The 20,855-nt window shown below is 56.8% G+C and overlaps 2 protein-coding genes across 11 annotated transcripts; both read right to left on the minus strand.

Annotated features, from left to right (window-relative positions):
- Nucleotides 1-113: 113 nt before the first annotated feature.
- Nucleotides 114-7,758, minus strand: RAB1B (RAB1B, member RAS oncogene family). The gene is made up of 6 exons (XM_025878340.2): nucleotides 7,550-7,758; nucleotides 5,815-5,887; nucleotides 5,436-5,531; nucleotides 5,228-5,323; nucleotides 1,662-1,793; nucleotides 114-1,566 (listed from the first exon to the last, which is right to left on the minus strand). Exons 1-6 carry the CDS (start codon nucleotides 7,561-7,563, stop codon nucleotides 1,372-1,374), a joined length of 606 nt encoding a protein of 201 aa, XP_025734125.1. The 5' UTR covers nucleotides 7,564-7,758; the 3' UTR covers nucleotides 114-1,371.
- Nucleotides 7,759-8,404: 646 nt separating this feature from the next.
- KLC2 (kinesin light chain 2) lies at nucleotides 8,405-18,575 on the minus strand. 10 transcript variants are annotated; one of them, XM_073883443.1, is made up of 17 exons: nucleotides 18,473-18,536; nucleotides 17,752-17,946; nucleotides 17,376-17,650; nucleotides 14,447-14,677; nucleotides 14,229-14,298; nucleotides 13,382-13,604; nucleotides 12,639-12,726; nucleotides 12,446-12,547; nucleotides 12,176-12,349; nucleotides 11,970-12,069; nucleotides 11,249-11,298; nucleotides 11,075-11,142; nucleotides 10,512-10,620; nucleotides 10,252-10,410; nucleotides 10,054-10,178; nucleotides 9,757-9,814; nucleotides 8,405-8,794 (listed from the first exon to the last, which is right to left on the minus strand). In XM_073883443.1, exons 3-17 carry the CDS (start codon nucleotides 17,601-17,603, stop codon nucleotides 8,582-8,584), a joined length of 1,998 nt encoding a protein of 665 aa, XP_073739544.1. In that variant the 5' UTR covers nucleotides 17,604-17,650; nucleotides 17,752-17,946; nucleotides 18,473-18,536; the 3' UTR covers nucleotides 8,405-8,581. The 10 variants fall into 10 exon arrangements, with proteins under 10 accessions (XP_073739544.1, XP_073739542.1, XP_073739541.1 ...); XM_073883441.1 differs by lacking the exon at nucleotides 18,473-18,536 and adding an exon at nucleotides 18,326-18,456; XM_073883440.1 differs by lacking the exon at nucleotides 18,473-18,536 and adding an exon at nucleotides 18,330-18,455 and having other exon boundaries at nucleotides 17,757-17,946.
- Nucleotides 18,576-20,855: the final 2,280 nt, after the last annotated feature.

A 20,855-nucleotide genomic window follows, 5' to 3' on the forward strand; every position in this document is an offset into this window, starting at 1 on the left:
AGGACACACAGCCCAAGCCAGGACCCCTGTACAGCCAGCTAAGCCCAGGGCCCCAGTTCCATTTCCCCACCCCAAGACAGCTCCCACCACAGACCACACTCAACCACCACAGCTTCCTTGCAAAAACCCTCGGCTCACCCGAGGGCCAGTGGAAATTTATTTATTTTTTGTCCTTTCTGTCTTTCCCCAAGTGGCTTTTCCTTGCAAAATGCCTGACATGACACCAGAGGGGAACCTGGGAGTGGGGGCACCCCAGAGACTTAAATACAAGCTGGAGGGCAGGGCACAGGTGGGACAGGCGAGAGACAGCACAAGGTACATGGCTTTTCAGGTAGAGACCAAAGGTTTGTTTTTTCTGCAGGAAGAAGCTGTGCCAGAGGGCAGGGGGCTAGGATCCTGGGTGGGAGGGGGTGAGGGGAGAGGCCCTGGACCCTGGGTTTGCACCCACATTCCCCGGAGGAGTAGTGGTGACAGGGTATGAGGACCTGCCCTCGTAGGCTCCAAAGAACAGAAGGGGGAGAATAAGCCAGATGTGCTGCCTCGGGGAAAGGGAAGAGGTGCTGGCAGAGTGAGGGTTAAGGCTGGTGCCTGGCCTCCGGCACAGTGGGCCTTCCACCTCTGCCTGCCATGGGGACAAAGGGGCACGGTGGGCAGGCAGCACATGGGCCTGGCTCTGGCAGGGCAGGGGGTGGCAAGAGCAGGCTCCCTCTGGGCTCAAGACACAGGCCCAGCATGGCTGCCTGCCCACCTGCTCTAGATGTGCTCAGACCCCACCGCAGCTGGACGGCTGGAGCTGTGAGTATGGAAGGGGTGGGAAGGAGAGGCAGGGAGAGGCAAGGGTGGGCTGCTGGGCCCCTGTGGCCCCCATGCCCTTCCTGAGGTCCAGCCCAGGGCCCTGGATCCTGGGTCCTGGATCCCCTGGTCCCATTCCTGGCCCCCGGTGCTGACTGCAGCCAGGGACTGTAGAGGCCAGGGAGGCTCCCAGCTCTTGGGGAAGGGGAGTGGGGGGAGAAGGTAAAGGGGTAAGGAAAGAAACCCACTGCAGCATACATGGGGGGCAAGGAAGGGAAACAGAGGAGCCCTCATCCCAAGGAAAGGTGTGTGGGAGGGTAGCTTTTAAAGTTACCTAGAGGCAGCAGCAGAGCAAGCCCACATCCCCACCCCAGCCAAAGGTCCTGGGTGTCCTCCCTTGGGGGCCGTGACAAAACCAGGGCTCAGGGCAGCAGGCAGATGGGCCAGAGGGAGATGGGGAGCCCAGGACACCCCAAAGCCACAGACTCAAATGCCCCAGGAGAGGGAGGCACCTCCTATCCCCTCCAGGGGCATCATCTGGAGAAGGTGCCCCCTCCCGTCCCACCCCACGTGCCCCTTCTAGCAACAGCCGCCACCAGCTGGCTTCACAGGGGTGCTGTCGATCTTGAGGTTGGGCCGCTCACCCCCTGAGGCTGCCCCAGGCCCCATCCGCTTTTTGATCTCAGCAGCCATGGTCATGAATGCCTGCTCAACATTGGTAGCGTTCTTGGCACTCGTCTCCAGGAAGGGGATGCCCAGAGAATCTGCAAACTCCTGACAAGGAGAGAAGAGAGAAGAGGAGGGGAAGGAGGTGTGAGGGGCAGCAGAGGCCAACCCACCCTGGGTGGCCTGACCCAGGCCCCACCCACCTTGGCTGTGGTGTTATCCACCACTTTCTTGGTGGTGAGGTCGCTCTTGTTGCCCACCAGGAGCTTATTGACATTCTCACTGGCATAGCGGTCGATCTCCTGTAGCCACTGCTTCACGTTGGCATAGGATTCCTAGAGGAGCCAGAATCAAAAGTTATTTTGCTCCCAAATGCCCACCCCTACTCAAGGCCAGAACAGGGGCTTTTGAAGGGGATTTCCCTGGGCTCCCGAGAGAGAGACAGGAGCCCTGAGCTCAGGAACCCAGAGGAAGCTCTCTCTCCTTCAGGCTTAGATCTCCTCCCTGACCCACTCCATCTGACACCCTTAAAGCCAAACCTGGCACAGCACCAGCTGTCTGCCAACAGCTCCAATACCTAAACAGCCTAGGCCTAAGGGCCAGCCAGCTCTGCCTCCTGCAGCTAGTTTCCCCAAGACACAGAAAGGGCCAAAAACATGTGGGGAGCAAATGACAACAGGAGAAAGACCAGAGAGGAGACAGAAATGGAGGGGAACAAGTTAGCAAGAATCACAAAGTTCCTACAGTGGCCCTAAGATCCCTGAAAGGTATGAAGTCTTTTAGCCCAATGGTAGGTGGAGGGTCCTCACAGAGGAGATTCTGGCCTATGAGGGAGACATGTATCCTGGGAACAGAGCCAGACATTCGTCCTGCTTCTGGCACTATCAGCCTCCTTGCTCAGACCGGCTCTCCCAACAGCTGGTCACTCCCTACCCCCTACCCCTGGCTCCTAAACAAAGACAGAACTTTTAGGAACATGGCTGGGCTAGAGGCACGTTTTCCCTTCTGAGGAATCAGAGGTGTGTGGTGATATCCCACTGGGTTCAAACGTACACCTGCTGCCATGTCCCAGGCTGGACCCTGTGGACAAAGAAGGGACAAATACCTGGGTCCTGCCCTAAGGCACTCGGGACAGTGGAGGACTAAACCAGGACACACACACAATGGCAAAACAGGGTGATGAGTGCTGCCGGAGCTCCAGGACCGCCTCTGCCCGGAGAGACTACGGCTGACCTATGTCTGAGGGGACGAACTGGCCTTGTGTGGAAGCAAGTGGAAGGATGGGAAAGGTGCAAGGCGAGGAGATGACCTACACCAGGTCAAGCTTCGGGATGGGAGCAGGGAGAAGTGGAAGGCTGCTGCGACCCAGGCCCTGAGCACAGAAGGAAGGGGAAAGGAGGCAGGCCAGAGGATGGAAGGTCTTAGCCTGGCTAAACTGGACAACTAGGAGCCCAGGAAAGGTTTTCTTAGGAAGGGAGCAGCAGAAGCACACCTGTGTTCTGGGAAGACAGTCCGGACAGGAGTGTAGAGGCCCGATCAGACTGGCAAGAAGATGGTGACCAACTGGGAGGTGGCTGAAATAATCTAGGGAAGATGTGCCCTGAGTCAGGGAGTGAGGCAAGGAAGAGCACAGGATTTAGAGTCAAACCATTTTGGGTGAGCTCCAGCTCTGCCATTTACTGTGTGACCCTAGATTTGTCACATGACCTCTCTGAGCTTCAGCTTCCTCATTTTGATAAAACAGCAGCTCCCCGTCGGGCTGTTGTACGCAAGAGATAATGGAACGCAGGCCTGTCTTATAATAAGCGCTTAATTAGCAGGAGCTGCTGTCATCCTCATCACTGCTATTGTTACAAGGGAACGGACTTGAAAGAGAAGTGTGTGTGGGGGGAACAGACGGGAGAGAGGGGGGAGGGAAGAGTTTTCTGGACAGGCCAACAGGAACTCTGTAACAAAGATGGGGATGCAGGAGCCAGTTTAGGGAGAGAGGGTGAGGCCAGTGCTGGACATGCTGAGTTCTGAAGATGATCTGGAGCTCAGCAGAGGTTGGCTAGGGGCAGGGAAGGGTAAGTTCAGAAGCCAACACTAGCCTTGCCCCTCCTAGCTATGAGACCATGGACAAGTTACCTAACACCTCCCCAAGCATATTTCATCTGGAAAACAGGGACCCCACACTTACTTCACTGGGTGATACCATGAAGATTAGAATTACTACACAAAGTGCCAGCAGAGTAGGGGCGCCTGGGTGCCTCAGTCATTAAGCGTCTGCCTTCAGCTCAGGTCATGATCCCAGGGTCCTGGGATCCCACATCGGGCTCCCTGCTCCGCGGGAAGCCTGCTTCTCCCTCTCCCACTCCCCCTGCTTGTGTTCCCTCTCTCGCTGTGTCTCTCTCTGTCAAATAAATAAATAAAACCTTAAAAAAAAAGTGCCAGCAAAGTAGAACACAGAGAATATCCAGAGTGATAACTGTGTACATAGGAATCATAGAACATAAGACAGAAGCCAAACTACAAAGTGACCAGACCCATGCACGGACAGTAGGAAGCACAAGATTGGGGGGGTGGGGGGGTGGGGGTGGGGGGAGGCAGGGAGTGTGGTGGTGGTGGTACAGGGCAAACCAGTAAAAAGTCGCTGAAAAGAGAACCTAATGCAGCAAGAGGTAGGAGAGCTGGAGATAGTGAACCTTCCAAGTAGAGGGAGGAGAATGAAGGTAAAAGCCATGAGAGGTCAATCAGAGCAAGAACTGAAATGAGGTCATGGAACTTGGCAGCTAGAGGTCCCTGATGACCTCTGAGTAGAGCAGAGTCCACCCACAGCTTGTTGTCCAGAAGACATCATGAGTTCCTGGTGAGCCCAAGGGCCCAGCTGCCCCTCGGAGCAGGAGCTCCTCCAGGCCCAGGGCTGATGTAAGCATTTCCATGTCCCCAGGGCCTGGTCCCCACTAAGCAACAAGGTTTAGTAGAAAGAATAAAGCAAGTAGAATCAGTTGACCCAGGTTTTCTGTTGCTGCCACTTAACTGCACGGCCCCAAGGCAAGTCTCCTCACCACTCTGACCCATTTCCTCATCTGTAAAATGGGAACCTAGTACAGACTTCTTTAGAGTGTTAAGAGACCGTGACAAGTTCTATAAACCGTAAGATACGCTGGGACTGCTTCAGCCTGTTAATAGCACCACCACTGCTAGTGACACACGACTAATGCTGCCACAGCAGACACAGGGCTCCTACCTCTGCTCACAATGCGCTCAGAGCGCAGGGCTCCCTCACCTCCTTGTCTAAAGCCCTTTAATCGCTTCTCCACAGTGTCTTCACACAGGAAGTCATGGGCCCAGCACAGCAACCGATCAGCTGACTAAACCCCTACGAAACATAGGTGCCTAGAAAGTCTAGAATAAGGTGGCAAGTTTAGCCGGAGGTGTGAGGCCTGTTTCTGCCAACGCCCTGCAGTGGGGCCTCAGGAGGATGCATTTCTGCAGCTGTTTCCCTCCTAATGAAATGAGTCCAAGTACAGTCTTCCCTTCCAGGCATCACCCAGAAGAGAGGATGGGAAGAGTAAAAAGAAACAAGAACCAAAGACCTGGAGTGCCTGGCTGGCTCGGTTAGCAGAGCATGTGATCCTTGATCTCGAGGTTGTGAGTTCAACCCCAATGCTGGGTGTGCAGATTACTTAAAAAAATAAAATTCTAAAAAAACAGAACAAGACAAAAAAACAAAAACCAAAGACCTGAAGATGAGGAGACAAAACTGGAGATGTGACCCCAGGAGTACCTGGTCGGTGACATCGTACACCACAATGATGCCATGAGCCCCCCGGTAGTAGCTGGAAGTGATGGTCCGGAACCGCTCCTGACCAGCTGTGTCCCACTACAAGACAGTAGGAGAGAAGGGCAGGTCAGCCCTGGGCTACTTGCCCAGAGCCTCCACCACTCCCAAGATGGCTGCTTCTGTACCAGGGACTGGGAATAGCAACACTCACGATCTGAAGTTTGATGGTTTTGCCATCCAGCTCAATGGTTCGGATCTTGAAGTCCACCCCAATGGTGCTGATGTAGCTCTCTGTGTATGTGTCATCCTGGAAAAGTAGGGACCAATGACCTAGGTGAACAGGCCCAAAGTCCATTTGGAAAATCTACCTCCAGGTTCCTGCCCTGGCCAAGCTTGTAACTGCTAAGCCCCCATTCTCAGCACCCCAACCTGCAGCCCTGTGTCTCTGTTCAGTCAGAGATGCTACTAGGAGGTCCTGCGACTTCATCCTTGGTTCCAAGGTCTTGCAACTGCTGTGCTCTAGGTTGTCCCCCTCCCTCCTGCCACCAGCCAGGACCCCAGGTGGATGGTATGGGAGGCTTCTTACTCACAGCAAACCGCAGAAGCAGGCATGACTTGCCCACGCCCGAATCACCAATCAAAAGCAGCTTAAACAGGTAGTCACTAGAAAGAAAGGATGGGAAGGCATGAAGGAAGGCAGGAAGCCCACCCGCCATGCCATCCTGCAATCACAACTATGGCCTTCTCCCATGATGTGAGACTTGCCTTGGTTTAGAATATTAAGGTGTTCACAGTACCCTCTCACAAGTCCTGGGAAGAGGAGGGCTGACCACCCCCCATATTATAGCTGGCCCAAAGGACTGAGTCTGAATTTCCACTTTACAGAGAAGGAAGCTGAGGCAGAGAGGGACATGACCTGCCATCAAGGATCACAATCCTTAGGAGAAAAAGCTGGGTATCCTACCCTGAGACCTAACAGACTCCATGGTCTCTGGGCCAGTAGGGGCTAGTTGGGGAACCCCCTCCACTGCCCTGGGGCCTACCTGGCTTGGCAGGGGAGGCCCCAGAAATGGAAGCTAGGGCCCAGCCTAGAGCCTGTTAAGTGAGTAAAGAGTAAGAGCCTGGTATGAAGCCTCTAAGAGGTGGTCAACGAGTACCAATGATGGCAGTTAAAATGTACTGGGTTCCTACTTTGTACCTGGCCCTGTGCTAAATACTGCAAATGCATCATCTCATTTAAGCCTCACATCAGCTCTGTGAAGTGGATGGTGTTATTCCCAACTAATGAGGAAACCAGAGGTCAGAAGAGGGAAGTGACTTGCCCTAAGTTACACAGCTGTTAACTTTAAGACTGGAAACCAGGTTCAGACTCCAAAGTCTCTGTGAGAGCCTGTTGGTTCCCTTCTGTGTCCCTTATAATCCAGCTCATGCGCTTCACCCTTCCCCAAGGAAATCTGAGGCCTGGATCTGGAGGAGAAAAAGGAAGTGGCAGAAGAGGAAGAAGACAACGGACACTTGGGGAAAACTGTCAATGAGAAGTCCGGGGCAGAGATGTGGGCCACCTACCCGCAGGGGGAGTGACCAAGAAGTGAGGAGAGTCTGAGGTACAGAGAATCCCACTGGAAGGGGAGAAACAAATGCCACATTCATCTAAACTTCATCGGCAGCGTGACGGCGAAGGGAAGGGGTGTGACGGTGGCGCAGGGGGCCTGCGCAAAGGTGAGGAGAGGGCGGGAAGGGACTGGCCTCCAGGAGCGGCAGGACAGCTAGACCCCGCAAGGGGCGAGGCGGCAGCCCGGGAGGGGAGGACCTCCGGGAGAGCAACCCAGAGCGGCACCTCGGGGCCTCCCGCGTCTGACCAGCCCCAGGAACCGGATTCCGGGAGAAAGGGAAAAACAGAAAAGATTTACTGTCAGACCTAAAGGGCCCGAAACTGGACCGGCTCCAAAACGCCGGGACCGTCGTCAGCACCCAGACCGCCACGGCAAGCAGCAGGTGGGGAAACTGAGGCCTGGAGAGACCGAGGCTGCGGGGTCACCTGACCAATAAGGCCTGTAAGGGGCCGGTGCTTCGGGCTCCAAGTAGTACCCCTTGGGGTCGCAGTGTCTGGGTCCCGGGTGCAAGAACTCGGGGTGCCGAGCTGGGGTCCTGGGGCCCCCGGGGGGAGGGGCAGGACCCGGATGTGAGGGAGGGGGGTCAGCGGAAGAGGGACCCGGATGTGGGGGCGCCGCTCAGTCCTGACCCAGGCCAGACAACCCCGGTAAGCGTACAGCCCCGTACTCGGGATCGAGGCTGCGCCGGACGGCGCGGGCGGGGCTCACTCACTATTCGGGGTTCATGGCGGCTGCGGTGGCCCGCTCGGTCGCTCCCAGTCAGCTCTGCTCCGCCTCCCGTTCCAAGATGGTGGCCGCTCCGCCCCAGAGGCCCCGCCCGCGACGCGCAGGCGCAAACACTCCCGACTTGGGCCTTACCGCGTTGCTTCTCGGAACTTGTAGTCTCCTTACTTTGCCCAGCGCTCGCTCTCGCTCTCTCACACACACACACTCACACACACACACTCACACACACACCCGTTGCGCAGGCGCAAACCCGAGACAGCAGCTCCTAGCCCACGCCCCATCGTCGCCGCGCATTGCCTTCTGGGGCTTGTAGTTCGCTCCCTATAGCTGTACCTGGGCTTGAGACAGCTCTCGGGGACCAGACGCGTTCCGACGATGAGCGGTCAATTTTGGGCTGGGGTTGACACATTTCACGTCTGTCTGGCAGAGGTAGTCATCCCTACCCTCGCAGTTCCCGGAGTTGTTAGCATTAGTTCATTTATTTGGGGTTCTTGGTGTGCTGGCACTCCTAACTCAGACGCAGCCCCCGGAGGGTGTCGTCACCCACATTTATAGATGGAAAAGGTCTAGTCTCGGTAACTCGCTCAAGATTAAACAGCTTAGGAAGGGGCAGAGTTCAAAGCCCGCGGTCTCCAGAGCCTCAGAGATGAAGGTTGTTAGAAAAAACTCAATCTGTGAGGCCCCCAAACCAACCCGGGATAGGAGCAAAATATCTGGGCTCCATCAGCGCGGGACCGTACGTGAGCGACACACATGCTCGCTCGCTCGCAACCTCTCCCGACCTCACCCCCAACCTAGAGACGCTGGGGGCCCTTGGCCTCCGCCCCAAAACAAGCCCGGCTCAGATTCAAACGGTCTTTATTTCTACAGCAACATTTGAAAATAGAGAGCGACCGCCTCACCCCCCCAACTGGGGCAGCCCCTCCTGCCACAGGGGCCATCACTGCCCCTAGCGAGAAGCGGCAGGCGTGGGAAGAGGCGTGGCAGGATGGCTCGACGGGCGGTGCCCGGGGCGGAGTCAGGCCGTGCCTGGGCGGGGCCGGGCGGGAGGGGCAGTGCATAAGGCCGGGATGCTGGGCAGGGCCCGGCGGTGAGAGGACCGGCAAGGGGAGGGCTCTCCGTCCTGGGGCACAGGGCGATGGTGGGGCTCAACTCGTCCCTCAGAGGCCAGGAGGAGCGCGAGAAGGCCCAGGGAACCCTTTGGGGAGGCGCCGCCCCCGAGATGTAGAGCCTGGAAGATACCACCGCGCGGAATGGGGGGTGATTAAGGCCTGGGCGGTACCACTAGAGAAGGGCAGGATGAGGGGAGAACAGGGCAGTACCGTGGACTGAGGGGAGGGGCGCGGCCAATAACTTATTTCTCTATATACAGAAGCAACGGCCGGGGGGCAGGAGGGCAGGAGTGCTGAAGGGACGGCAGGTGCTTAGTGTTGGCTCGGAGGCCTGGGGAGGGCGGGCCACTGAGTCTCTACCTTGGAGACCCTGGCCAGTCCCTCACCTGGCCCTGAACCTAAAGAGGGGGCCCTGCTGGATGGAATAAATAAGGGGTAGAGCTGGAGCGGGCAGGCCCAGCCTCCAGAGCTTAGGCTGAGATGACAAGGGAGGAGGTTACCCTGAGATTGAACAGAAAAGACGGGGGTCCTTGGGAGAGACAGGTGGGGCAAGCAGCAGGCCCATGCGAAGGGCTGGGGATGGGGGCAGTGCTGGGTGGAGGCTCTGGCGCTGCCCCTTCAGGATTAGCCCACGAGGGAGCTTCGTCGGGAGAGGTCCATGGAGCTGGAGCTGAGGGTGCGGCTGTCAGAGAAGCCTGTGCCTCCAGGCTGTGGGCAGAGGGGCCAGGTGGCTCAGCTTCGCGCTGCTGCCAGGCTGTACTTCCCTGGCCAGAAGGGGCCCCAGCAGCCAGAGTCCCTGAGCTGAGCCCCTGACCATGTCCTGATGCTCTGGCACTCCCGCCCACCTCCACGCATCACTGTGTTGGCACTGGCCACTTGCATGTCCACCCCATGCAGGAGCTTGGTTTCCCTCATTTGTCTTCCCAGTGTCCAGCCCAAAGCCAGGCCTGGCACAGAGCTGGAAAGGTTTCTAGATAAACAGATATGATTGACAAGCTTGGCAATTACAGAGGACATGCAGTCTTTGGGCTCTGGGGCCTGGGCCTCACTGCCCAGTGCCCCAACACCCACCCGGCCATACCTGGACTGGCTCTTCCACACTCTTGTTGAGGAAGTTGAGGGAACTGGCCCGCTTCATCCTGAGGAGAAAGGAATGCCTGGATTTGCCAAGGGTGGAAGTGGGGAGGATGTGGGAAAGGGTCAGGATGGGGCTGGAGATGGAGGCTGATGGGAGGGGAGCAGATTAGGTGGGTGGTGGAGCTTGAGGGAGATGAGGGAGTTCACCTAGATCAGGAACTCATCTGGGGTTGGTGGGCCATGGGGTGGGTTCTTGAGAGGCTCACCCTGGGTGGAGGGCCCATCCAAGGCAGAGGCTCACCTGGGGTTAGGAGGCTCCTGGGGGCTACCACCCTGCAACTTCTTCACGAGCATCTCACTGCTACGCCTCAGGGCATCTCGGAGCTTCCCAAAGGAGCTGCTACGCCGCAAGGAGCCACTGCCGTCCTGTGGGGGGATAAGTCTGTCTCTGCCACACTGACTACCCAGCCTCCTGGCCCACCCCAGCCCCTAGACTCACCCCACTCCACTCAGCTGCAGGCCCTGCCTCCTCGAGGTCAGACTCAGGCCGTGCCCCGGCAACCCCCGCCACGTCTCGGCTGCCCCGGCGGTCTCCCCGCCCACCGCTGCCATCTTTCAGCAGTTCCACCACCTTGGTCTGGCTTGCGGGGTCCAGGCCCTGAGGGAGTGGCAGGGCACATCAGGTGGAGCCCTGAATCCTGATGGGAACACAAGGGCCACCCAGGTCCCTGCCCACACCCCTCATGCCTGTTGCCCCACCTGCTTGCGGCTGCGGCTGGCACAGTCCTCCAGTGTATGTGCAGCTTCTAGCTTGCCCTGGCGCCGGTACAGGGCCCCCAAGCTGCGCAGGGTAGTGTTGACTGTGGGGCTGTGGACAGGACAGCAGGGCAGTCTCAAACTCCGTGTTCCCCAGGAACCAGGCCCATCCTAGCATCCGGCCCACTTTGGGCCCCAAGGAACCATCCAGCCAACCAGAATCTCTCCCCTCGTGTCCAGCCTTGTGCTCGGCCTACTTAGACTCTCCTGTCTTGGAATCACCCCAGGTTCCTAGGGTTGGGGACCTGGGCCCAGAGCCCTACGTGGGATGTTGCCACCAGGACTAAAAGCTAGGAGACCCAAAAGCAAGAAAATTGGGCTGTCCCAGGGCAGAGAGCCTTTTTGGGACAGGGGGCCTGTGACCCAGGTCTTGAAAGACAAGTTGACAAAGAGGTGTGTGTTCTGGGGGTGAGCATTATGGAGTGTAGAGCCTGGACTTGGCCCCCACCCAGGATGCTGTTTCCCTACTACCTGCTCTATTTCCAGCCCTGCCCCGTTGTCCTCACCTGTCTACTTTACAGGCCTTATACCAGCTGCCATATTCTCCATAGGGGGTGCTGTCCCGGCGCTTGTCCTGGGGGAAGGAATGGTCAGGGGAGGTGGCACAAGTCCCTCCCCTCTACACATCCCTAGCCTCACCCTCCCTACCCAGACCACCCCAGCCCTGCCCATAGAGCTACCTTGCTCTCCTCCCGTTCTTCTGCATGCATCCAGATGGGCTTGTTGTCCCCTGGGGGGAGAAAGGGGGCTGTCACCAGCCTCCCATATAGGCTTCTCCTGGTTGAAACATAGGACTGGGGTCTGGGGAGGCGGTTAGGGGTACCCAGGAAGGATCAGGGTTGGGCTTTGTTGAATGAATGAATGAATGAATGAATGAATGAAACAGTGAACAAAAAACAGACTTGAAACAATTCTGACCCTCTTCTGGAACAAGGAGATGACATGGCACAAGCCTGTGCTTGAGGGGCTTGCGATTGAGGGCTGGGGGGAGCACATCTTTAAATGCCTCAAGCCCACAGCCTGAGACACATGCTAGGCCTGAATGATAGGCCAGGCCGTGTGATCCCAGAGCAGGAAATGACTGACCACTGGGGGCCGGAAGGTGGCTTCCTAGCGGGGGAGACATTTGGGGTGGGCCCTCATGGTGAACAGGAATTGCCCAGCAGAGGAAGGGGAAAAGACTCTGGGCTCAGGGCATGGGCTATGCAAAGGGTGTGTAACAGCACCAGCAGGACCCAGGAAGCTGTGTGTCGTGTATGTGTTTTCACACATGCACACAAGTGGCTGGCAACCAGCCAGACCCCACAAGGGCCCACCCAGCTGAAGTATTTGCCCTGGATGCTGATGGCTAGGCGGGCCTGCGCTGTGTGAGCTGGGGGCACATGGTGGTCAGAGACTCACCATTGACAGAACCAAACTCCTTCTCATGAGCGCGGGTGAGGATCTCCTTGTACAGGGTCTCTGCATCCTGGTACTTGCCCTGCTTTAGGTAGCAGGAGGCCTAGAGGAAAGGGGCCACGGAGTGAGCAGGATGAAGGGAGCTGAGCCTTTTCCTTCCTTCCTCCCCAATCCTCCTTTCCTCCCTCCCCACTCCTGGCCCAGGGTACCAGGTTGTTCTTGGTCTTGGCCACGTTGGGGTCATCAGGCCCAAGGCGTGTGGCATAGATCTCCAGGGCCCTCCGGTAGTAGTATTCTACCTCCTCAGCTTTGCCCTGGTTCTGGCACAGCAGGGCCAGATTGCTCAGCTGCTTGGCCACATCCGGATGAAACTTGCCCAGGACCTGGGATAGGAGTGGGAGCCAGCGGCTGGGCTCAGGGCTGCCCTAGGCCCCTGCCTGCCAGGCCCAGCCGGCCTGCCCAGCCCTGCCTGCTCCCACCTTCTCTCGGATTTCCAGTGCCCGCTTGCACAGTGGCTCGGCCTCTTTGTACTTGCCCCGCTTGCCATACAGAACTGCCAAGTTGTTTAGTGTTGCAGCCACCTGGGGGGTAGGAGAATGGAGGCTCAATGACCTGGGGCCCTGCCCAACACAGGGCAGGGGCAGATCCCACCTCCCACCCACTCTCACTCACAGCCGGGTGGTCTTTGCCCAGTGTCTTTTCACGGATGGCCAGGGCATCGTTGAGCAGGTGAGCAGCCTCTTTGTACTTGTTCTGGTCCCTGGGTGCAGGCAGAAGCATGGTGAGGGGTATCCTCTAGCCCAAGGCCCTCCCCCTACTGGTCCCAGATCCCTGTGGTCACTCCTCCTGGATTTACTGATGAGTGGACATGATTATTACCCAGAGCTTGGGAAGACCTGGTCAGCCCCTGCCCTCCAGGAGCTTGGGGTGACTTTGAACATTCACTTACAACTCACCAGGGCATTGAGTGCTGGGGGATGAGCCAGACTCCCCAGGATTCTACCCCCACTTCCTCATGCTCAGTGTACCCTGTTGCCTATTCCCCAGGGCCTTTGCTCATACTGTTCTTTCTGCCAAGGAAAACTTTTGCAAGCCTCTCATGTTCTGGGCAACTCATCTTAAGCCTTAACAACTGAGCCACCCGACGTCCCCCCTTCTTAAGCCTTAATGATCAGAGAAGCTGTGCTGTCCCCATCCATAGTTATGCCCAAGCCTTTCTCCTCCAACAGACTAAGCCTGGGGGGAGATCTAGGTACTCTGTGGGTTCAGCCCTCTCTGGGCATAATCTCCTTCTCTCTCCTGCCCAACTGCCCAGTCCTGGCCCACAGCAGGGACTGAGGGTTTGTGACCCAGGGCTGGAGCCTTCAGGAAGTGTGCAGACTCCCATGGATGACTGTGGCCAGAGGCACCCTCACCGATAGACCAAAGCCAGGATGTTCAGCATGGTGGCGACATCAGGGTGGTCGTGGCCTGAGGTCTTTTCCAGGTCCTCAAGTGCCTGCTTGCAGAGTGGCACGGCCACCTCGTAGCGGCCCTGGGAGGCGTACTGAATCACTAGGTTGTGCAGGGTGCGGAGCCGTGCTGGGATTTCATAGCCCCCGTGCTGGGCAGCCACATCTCCTCCTCCAGGGCTGGGGGCTGCAAGGCCAAGGGCAGATCAGATGTACCAACTGCCCATACCATAGCGATGCCTTTGACCTACCTGACGTGTGGCCCTGGGCAAGTCACTAGCTATTCCGCCTGTTTCCCCATCTGTAGTGGGTAGAATCCCAGCCCCAATACCTCAAGCTGTGTGTTGTAGAGCAAGCCACCTAACCTCCCGAGCCAGTTTCCCATCTGCAGAAAGGAGACTCTGATATGTGTGCTCAGTGCTATTAGCAAGGCAAGCACTGGCCTGGGGCTCAGTCCTGTGCGTGCATCCTCCATAACCTTCAGAGGAGGCTCAGAGAGGGAAAGAAACCAGTGGTCCCAGAATGACTAGTGGCAGAGCAGGACTTGAACCCAGGTCAGGCTGCTCCAAAGCTCTGAACTATGATACCTGTTTCTCAGAAGTTAGTGGGAGAAAAAGAAAAAAAAAAAAAGTTAGTGGGAGAGAAGCAACATGTGAAACCTGCCTTTTAAACTCCAACATGCTGGGATGCGATGATCAGAAATGAGGCAGGAAAGAACATGGTGGCCTTCTGGTCACCGTTTCTGGTGACCTCTGGGTCCCAAGGACAAGGAGTCCCCCCCCCACCCCCAGAACCAGCTGCCCCTCTGCACCTGGGCTCTGCTCCTCCTCGTTGGGGAACAGGTCATCCAGAGAGTCTTTGGGAACGTCCCCCTTCTCCTCCTGGGGAGGACAGAAAGAGTGTCAGGGAAGGAGGGGCATGGTAGCCCACGTGTCAGTGGCTGGGTTAGAGCCGAGTCGGCTCCACGTCCCTCCCTGCTCCCAGGCCCCCCTGCCCAATGGCCTCACAGTGGCTGTGGTAGGGGCTCACACTGGGGGATGTGTCCTCATCCAGCTTGCGGATCTGGCTCATGAACAGCAAGTGCTGCTTTTCCTCCTCGAGCTGGGCCACAGCCTGCTCACTGCGCTGCAGCTTCTGCTGTGTCCCAGCCAGCTCCTCTCGCAGCCACTGGTTCTCCTGCACCAGGCGCCGCACCTGAGCCCGCAGCTTCTGCTTTTCTGACTCCACAGCCCCCAGGTGGCTCGACAGCGCCAGGATCACCTGTGGTGCCAGCCAGCCGGGATGAGGGTTAGAGTCTTGTCCACCCCCCAGCCTGGGTCTCCTGGGGTGTTAGGACCTGGCCCTGCCTATGAGGAGCTACAGGACTGAGGGCCACCAAGTTCTCCTCTCATCAAGGGAGTTCCACCCCCCCAAGGCCCCAAACAGACCCTAGTCCAAGACCTGAACCTAGGAGGTTTGGGAACCCCAGCTCCTTCCTTCCAGGGTCAGGAGCCCTGGGTTCCTAGGCTGACTCTACTGGACTCTGAGAAAGTCCATCCCCTCTCCTGGGCCTCTAGCTAGTCCTCTGCATTAAAAACCCCAATTCCCACCTCACTGAGTTATCACGGAGAGGGCTAGGTGGGATCCTACGCTTTCCCTGAGCTAGCCATTCTCTCCCTTTGTCTCTCCTGGGGGTTGTACCTAAGCCCTGCTGCCACAGCCACTATCCCATTGCTCCCTGCCCCAGGGCTAGCAATTTCCTAAGAATCCTGACAAATGGCTGAAGAGCCACGGAAAGACCTGATTTCTGCCAAGGTGAGCCCTTGGCCTTATGCAGCTCCTAGAGAGGAGAGGTGTACGTGTCCCAAGCCCCCAGATGGTCTGGGAACCACAAGGGAAGGGGACCCAAAGGCCTCAGCTTCAGCCCCTCCCCCTCTCTCCAACCTCTAGGACTCTTCCTGTGCCTTTAGGCTCTTCCTGCCTTGGAGCCTCGCATAGGCTCTACTCTTTCTCCACCCTTCACAGCCAGGGTCATTCCTGCAGCCGAAGGAAAGGAGGGCACGTTCCCTCCACGCCATCTTCTTGCCCATCTGTGTTGGTGTCTGCACACACTAGGAGGGGGCCCCCTGTGTGTTTATCTCTGTACCTGGCAGCCAAGTGGCCAAGGAGGGAATGACCAGCACACTGCACTGCCAGAGGGCCAAGCAGTCTGCGACCCTGCACTTTCTAGTTGACTAGCAAATGCGTAAGTGACAGGTGTTTCCACAACCACCAGCTTTTTAAAAAATTCCCTAAACAGCCTGGAAGTATATACAGCAGATGGCATGAGCCCTATTTTAAAGACAAGGAAACCAAGATGATGCCACCTGCCCAAGATTTATGGAGCCAGACGGCATCTCAGCCAAGATTCGAAGGGGCCAAGACTCTACCCTGGAGAAAGTGTGTACTCCTTGTACACCCCAGTGCTTCCTCAATATCTCCATCTGCATATCGTCCTGGCGGCCCCAACGTAAAAGAGGACCAAAACACAACCCCTGATCATCCAATCTCTCTTGTCTCCTTCACTTGCTCTGGCCACAATCTGGGAGTTACTCTGCCCTCCTCTCTCTCCCTTACTCTGCCTCCAGGTCCTGCTGGACCCACCTCCAGAACATTAGAACTGGGCCCCTTCTCTCCTCCCTCCTGGCCACCTCTGTAGTCCAAGCTACCATTTTTCACTTGAATTCCAGCAGTGGCTTGCTAACTACCTGCTACCTGCTTCCACCCTTGACTCGCTATGTATGGTTCATTCTCTACACCTCAGCCAAAGGGAGTTTTTATTTTTTTTAAGATTCTTTTTTTAGGGCGCCTGGGTGGCTCAGATGGTTAAGCGTCTGCCTTTGGCTCAGGTCATGATCCCAGGGTCCTGGGATCGAGTCCCACATCGGGCTCCCTGGTCAGCGGGGAGCCTGCTTCTCCCTCTGCCTCTCTCTCTCTGTCTCTCATGAATAAATAAATAAAATCTTTAAAAAAAAAAAGATTCTTTTTTTAAAGTAATCTCTACACCCAACATGGGTCTCAAACTCACAACCCCGAGATCAAGAGTCCCATGTTCTACTGAGTCAGCTAGGTGCCCCCCCAAAGGGAGCTTTTAAAATCTAAGGCAGACTACCTTTTGACTACTGAAGCCCTCCAAAGGCTTCCTGCTTTTCTGAGAATACAACCCAAACTAATAAGGTGCAGCATGATCTGGCCCCCACCTTCTCCACAGGCCTCTTCTGTCCCTCTCCTTCCCCAGGAAGCTCTGGTTAGACAGGTCTTCTCTCATTTCTCCCGTAACAAGATCTTTGCTATCTCAGGACCTTTGCACATGTAACCTCTCGCCTCCCTCCCTTTTCTGGAGGCCGGTTTGTTCCTTCCTTCAGGTCTTGGTTTAAATGTCACTTCCTCAGAAGTCTTGCCTGTCCAATAAATAAGACCTCCTGCTATAAGCTATCACAAGATCTTGTTCTTCTCTTTGTAGAACTTATCAGGATATGTAACAAATATATGTGTGTTTCTGACTCTCTCCCCAGTGGATTAGGGCAGAGATCTTGTCTCTCTTGTTGGACCTGTATCTCTGGCACATAACAGATTGCCTGGCACATAGTAGGCACTTGATAACTTACCTGTGAAGGAATGAATAAGAGAATGAAGGGGGGGGCGGTTCTTAAGGATTTCTTTTTGATCTCCTATGCCATTCAGTCTCTGCTACCCATCAGAGAAGCCACGAACAGGGTTCTGTGTGGGGGCTAAAGGATGATCAGGCTCTCTTGAGGCAAGGCACAGCTGGGGTTTCCAAAGCCCATTCATTTTTCAACAGATATTTACTAAGGTCTTACCATGGGCTCCAGAGGCCACATGGTTCCCTGCCCAGATTCTGCTCCTACATTGCCAGGATTCCTCTGGAAGGCTCCATCCCTCCCGTGACCTCCCACCTCAGCATCCCAGCCCAGCCTACCTGGGCCTCCCCCAGACCCAGCTCGATGGCTTCCAGGGAGCGACGCAGGAGGACACATCGCTCCTGTGAGCCGGGCTCCGCCTCGCCAGCTTCATGAGCTACCAAGGGAGCGAGAAGGGCACGATGCTCCCCGCGCAGGGTCTCCAGGCCTTGGATGACGGCCTTAGTGCCCAGCACTATCTCATCCTGGCTCAGCTTCTCCTCCCGCGGAAGCACCATCGTAGCCATGGCGTGCCGCCTGTGGAGGCGAGGGGGCGGGCAGGCGCGTGCCGGGCCTGGGGCCACACCGCCGTCCGCCCCGGGTTAGGTAAACACCTCGGGTCCCCGTACGCCGGGGTCCCCAGGGTGCCCGGGTCCCCCAGCCAGCAACCCGTACCGTGCCCGCGCTCGGCCTACAGGGGGCGCGCCCAAGCTCGTCTCGGCCCGGGAGACGCAATGCGGTGAGGCCGGTGAGGTTGGATCCGGATTCGGCCCAGACCACCGGCTCAGGCCGGCTGAGGCGGCTCAGTCTCAGGACTTCCCGGGTACTCCCCTAGCCAGGACAGGGAGGGCTGGAGGTGGGGGGGCTGTCCTACAGGGATCGTGGAGGCTCACTCGCGTGCGGGAGACCCCGGCCCCTCTAGATCCAGCCCCAACCCCTTGGGCAGCCCCTTCCCCAACAGGCAGGCCGAATCACAGAGCCCCTCGGGAGACCCTTCCCCTACAGGAGCTTGAGATCTCGGCTTCTTCGTCCCCCCACTAGGCCGCGCCCACAATGACCCCTCCCCATAGGCCGGCGCGACGCCCCGGGGACCCCTCCCCTGAAAAGGCCTCGCTCCCGCCCCCGGCTACCCAGGACCGCGCCCCCTCCCAGCAGGCCGGCCTTGTTCTCCCACAGCCTGCGCCCACGACGACCCCTCCCGTAGGCCAACCCAGAGGCCCCTCTCCCGGCCGGATCGGCTCGCGCGGACCTACGCCTTCCGCTCGGACCCGCTCCTGCTCAGGTTCCGGCTCCCGCCCCGCTTCACCCGGACCCGCAGCCGTGAGCGGGTCCCACCGCCTCCATCCCGCCGGCCTTCCCAGCAGTCCCTGCGCCGCCTTAAAGGTGAAGCCTCTACCTCGGCGGCGTCGGAGGGGGCGAAATACGCTCTTCTCTTCCCGCAGGCTGCCTTAAAGGAGCGCGCAGGCAGGGCCCGCTCTAGGCTGGGAAGGGGGGACTGGGGCGGGGCCATCCAATGTGGAGGGCGGGGTCACTTAGGGGGGCGGGCACCGAGGGGCGGGGCATGGGCTCCCCCGAGGCACCGGTTCCCAAAGGCCACCACCCATGCCCCTGAGGCCTCGGATTCCTCGACTGTACACCGCCCCGAGGCCGCAGGGGTGTGCAGAGACTCGGGAGATCCTAACCCTGAATGCACCCAGTGCCACGGCCAGAGAGGACAGCGGGAGAAACCGAAGCGCAGGAAGAAGGCCTGGCCTCCTCTGAGTTCGGAGCGAGACTTTTGACATTTATTGACGTTTATCGAGGTAGTTGCCCCTTCCTGAGCGTTTACTGTGTCGGGCGCTTTGATGCTTTAAGTGCATGTACTCATTTAATGCCCACAAAGACCCAGTGAAGCGAGCACTGCTATTCGCGTCTCCCAGACCTGATCCCAGGCTCATTTGTTTCTAGAGACTAGTTATGCCCCTCACCCAAATCAGAACTGTTTGTGTTCCTGTGGGATTCGCAGTATCTTAGGGCTGCTTCCTGGGGGAAGGGCTTCTTGGCCCTAAGGGAGAAAAAGTTGACTAAGGGCAGCTGGGCATCTGCTGAAACAGACTCGTGCCCCTGTGGGTGAACACCACAAGTGCTGTTTGTTGACCAGTTGCCCAAGGCAAAGTGATTCAGGGCTCAGAATAAATGTCACCTCCTCAGAGAGCCTTCTTTGATCCCTGACTTCCCATAGAGCCCGCTCCTACACCTATTTCTCTCTGTAGCACTCATGCCTTCTAATAGTTTTCTTGTTGGTGGAAACTACGAATGATTTAAGTTGGTTTTCTGTCTTCTCCCTAGAATGCAGGCCAAGACCTGCCTGTCATGTTCACTCCCACAGTGGCCCCTGGCCAGCCACACAGAAGAACTTAGTAAATGTTTTGTTTTGTTTTGTTTTTTAAGTGTGGAAGGGTACACCTGTTGGCCTTGCCAAATCCCTTCCAGGCCCAGGTTTTGGTCTGATGCTCCGCAGCTCTGGATTGGTGGCTCCTCTGGCACTGCCCCCACTGCCCCTAGGTTGATGTCACTAGTGGGTGACAGCAGGATAACCCCGAGGTACAAAACCTGCATAACAGGGCGCCTGGGTGGCTCAGTTGGTTAAGCGACTGCCTTTGGCTCAGGTCATGATCCTGGAGTCCCTGGATCGAGTCCCGCATTGGGCTCCCCGCTCGGCGGGGAGTCCGCTTCTCCCTCTGACCCTCCCCCCTCTCATGTGCTCACTCTCTCTCATTCTCTCTCTCTCAAATAAATAAAATCTTAAAAAAAAAAAAAACCTGCATAACGAAGCCTGGCACTGGTCCTCGAGGATCTGGGGTGTTCCTCATGAGTCAGGGTGGGCTCAGACCCAGAGTCCACCAGGTTCAGTGTCCTGGTGGATGCAAGAATCTCCCTGGTATCATCTCTGACGGAGGGAGGTCCTACATCCCTAGGTCAAGTATGTCCTATGACCAGGAGCTCACTACATTCTGCTGTGAGACTGATCTAAAGTTTAGGAAGTTTTTCCCTAGCTCAGAAAGTACCTTTCTGCAGGTGCTCACGGACACCAAATTGAAGTTCTGTCTTCAGGAAGAACAGTCTCTTCTCTTTTGCCAATGGAGATATGTGAAGACCTCCGTGGTTCTCCACCCAGTCTTCTCCTTGCCTGGACTGGCAAACCCTATCCCTTTGCCCTGCTCCAGTTTCCTGACCCTTCTCCACTCCAATTTCTGTTTTTGGGGTGTATTTTAGGTTCAATCCAAATACTGCTCAGAATGTGGTGCTCAGTCCAGGGCTCAGAAATCCAGACAGGGAGTGAACTTCAGAGATCACAGAGGGATAGTCCCCACTTAATGAGAGTGCCACCTGTCCACCATGAAGTTGCAGGTCAGGCTAATTCTGACAGCCACCACACTGTGTCTGCTCAGGGTAAGCTTGTCAGCTAAAACCCTAGATTGTGTGCATCTCAGTTATATCCAACCAGGTTCTTCCAGATCCTGTGCCTCTGCCGATTATATTTTCCCCAGTGATTTTTAAAGGTAGCTAATATAGTTCTACGATGCAAAATTCAAAAGGCACCCACAAGTCACAGTGACCTATACTTCTTTCTCTCTGTCGGTTGTCCTCAGCCCTTCAGCTCTTCTCCCCCAGATCTCCTACTGTTACCAGTTTCCTGTGTTCATCCATTAGGTTGTGTCCCTTAGTGCAGAACTTGGATTTGTCCTTGTCAGTCTTCCTCCAGGGCCCTGCAGGTTAGAGTCTTTTGTGTTTGGGGT

The sequence above is a fragment of the Callorhinus ursinus genome, unplaced genomic scaffold (genome assembly GCF_003265705.2).
Source record: "Callorhinus ursinus isolate GAN/ISIS: 27379988/994484 unplaced genomic scaffold, GSC_fseal_2.0 scaffold51, whole genome shotgun sequence".
In the NCBI taxonomy this organism is placed as follows: domain Eukaryota; kingdom Metazoa; phylum Chordata; class Mammalia; order Carnivora; family Otariidae; genus Callorhinus; species Callorhinus ursinus.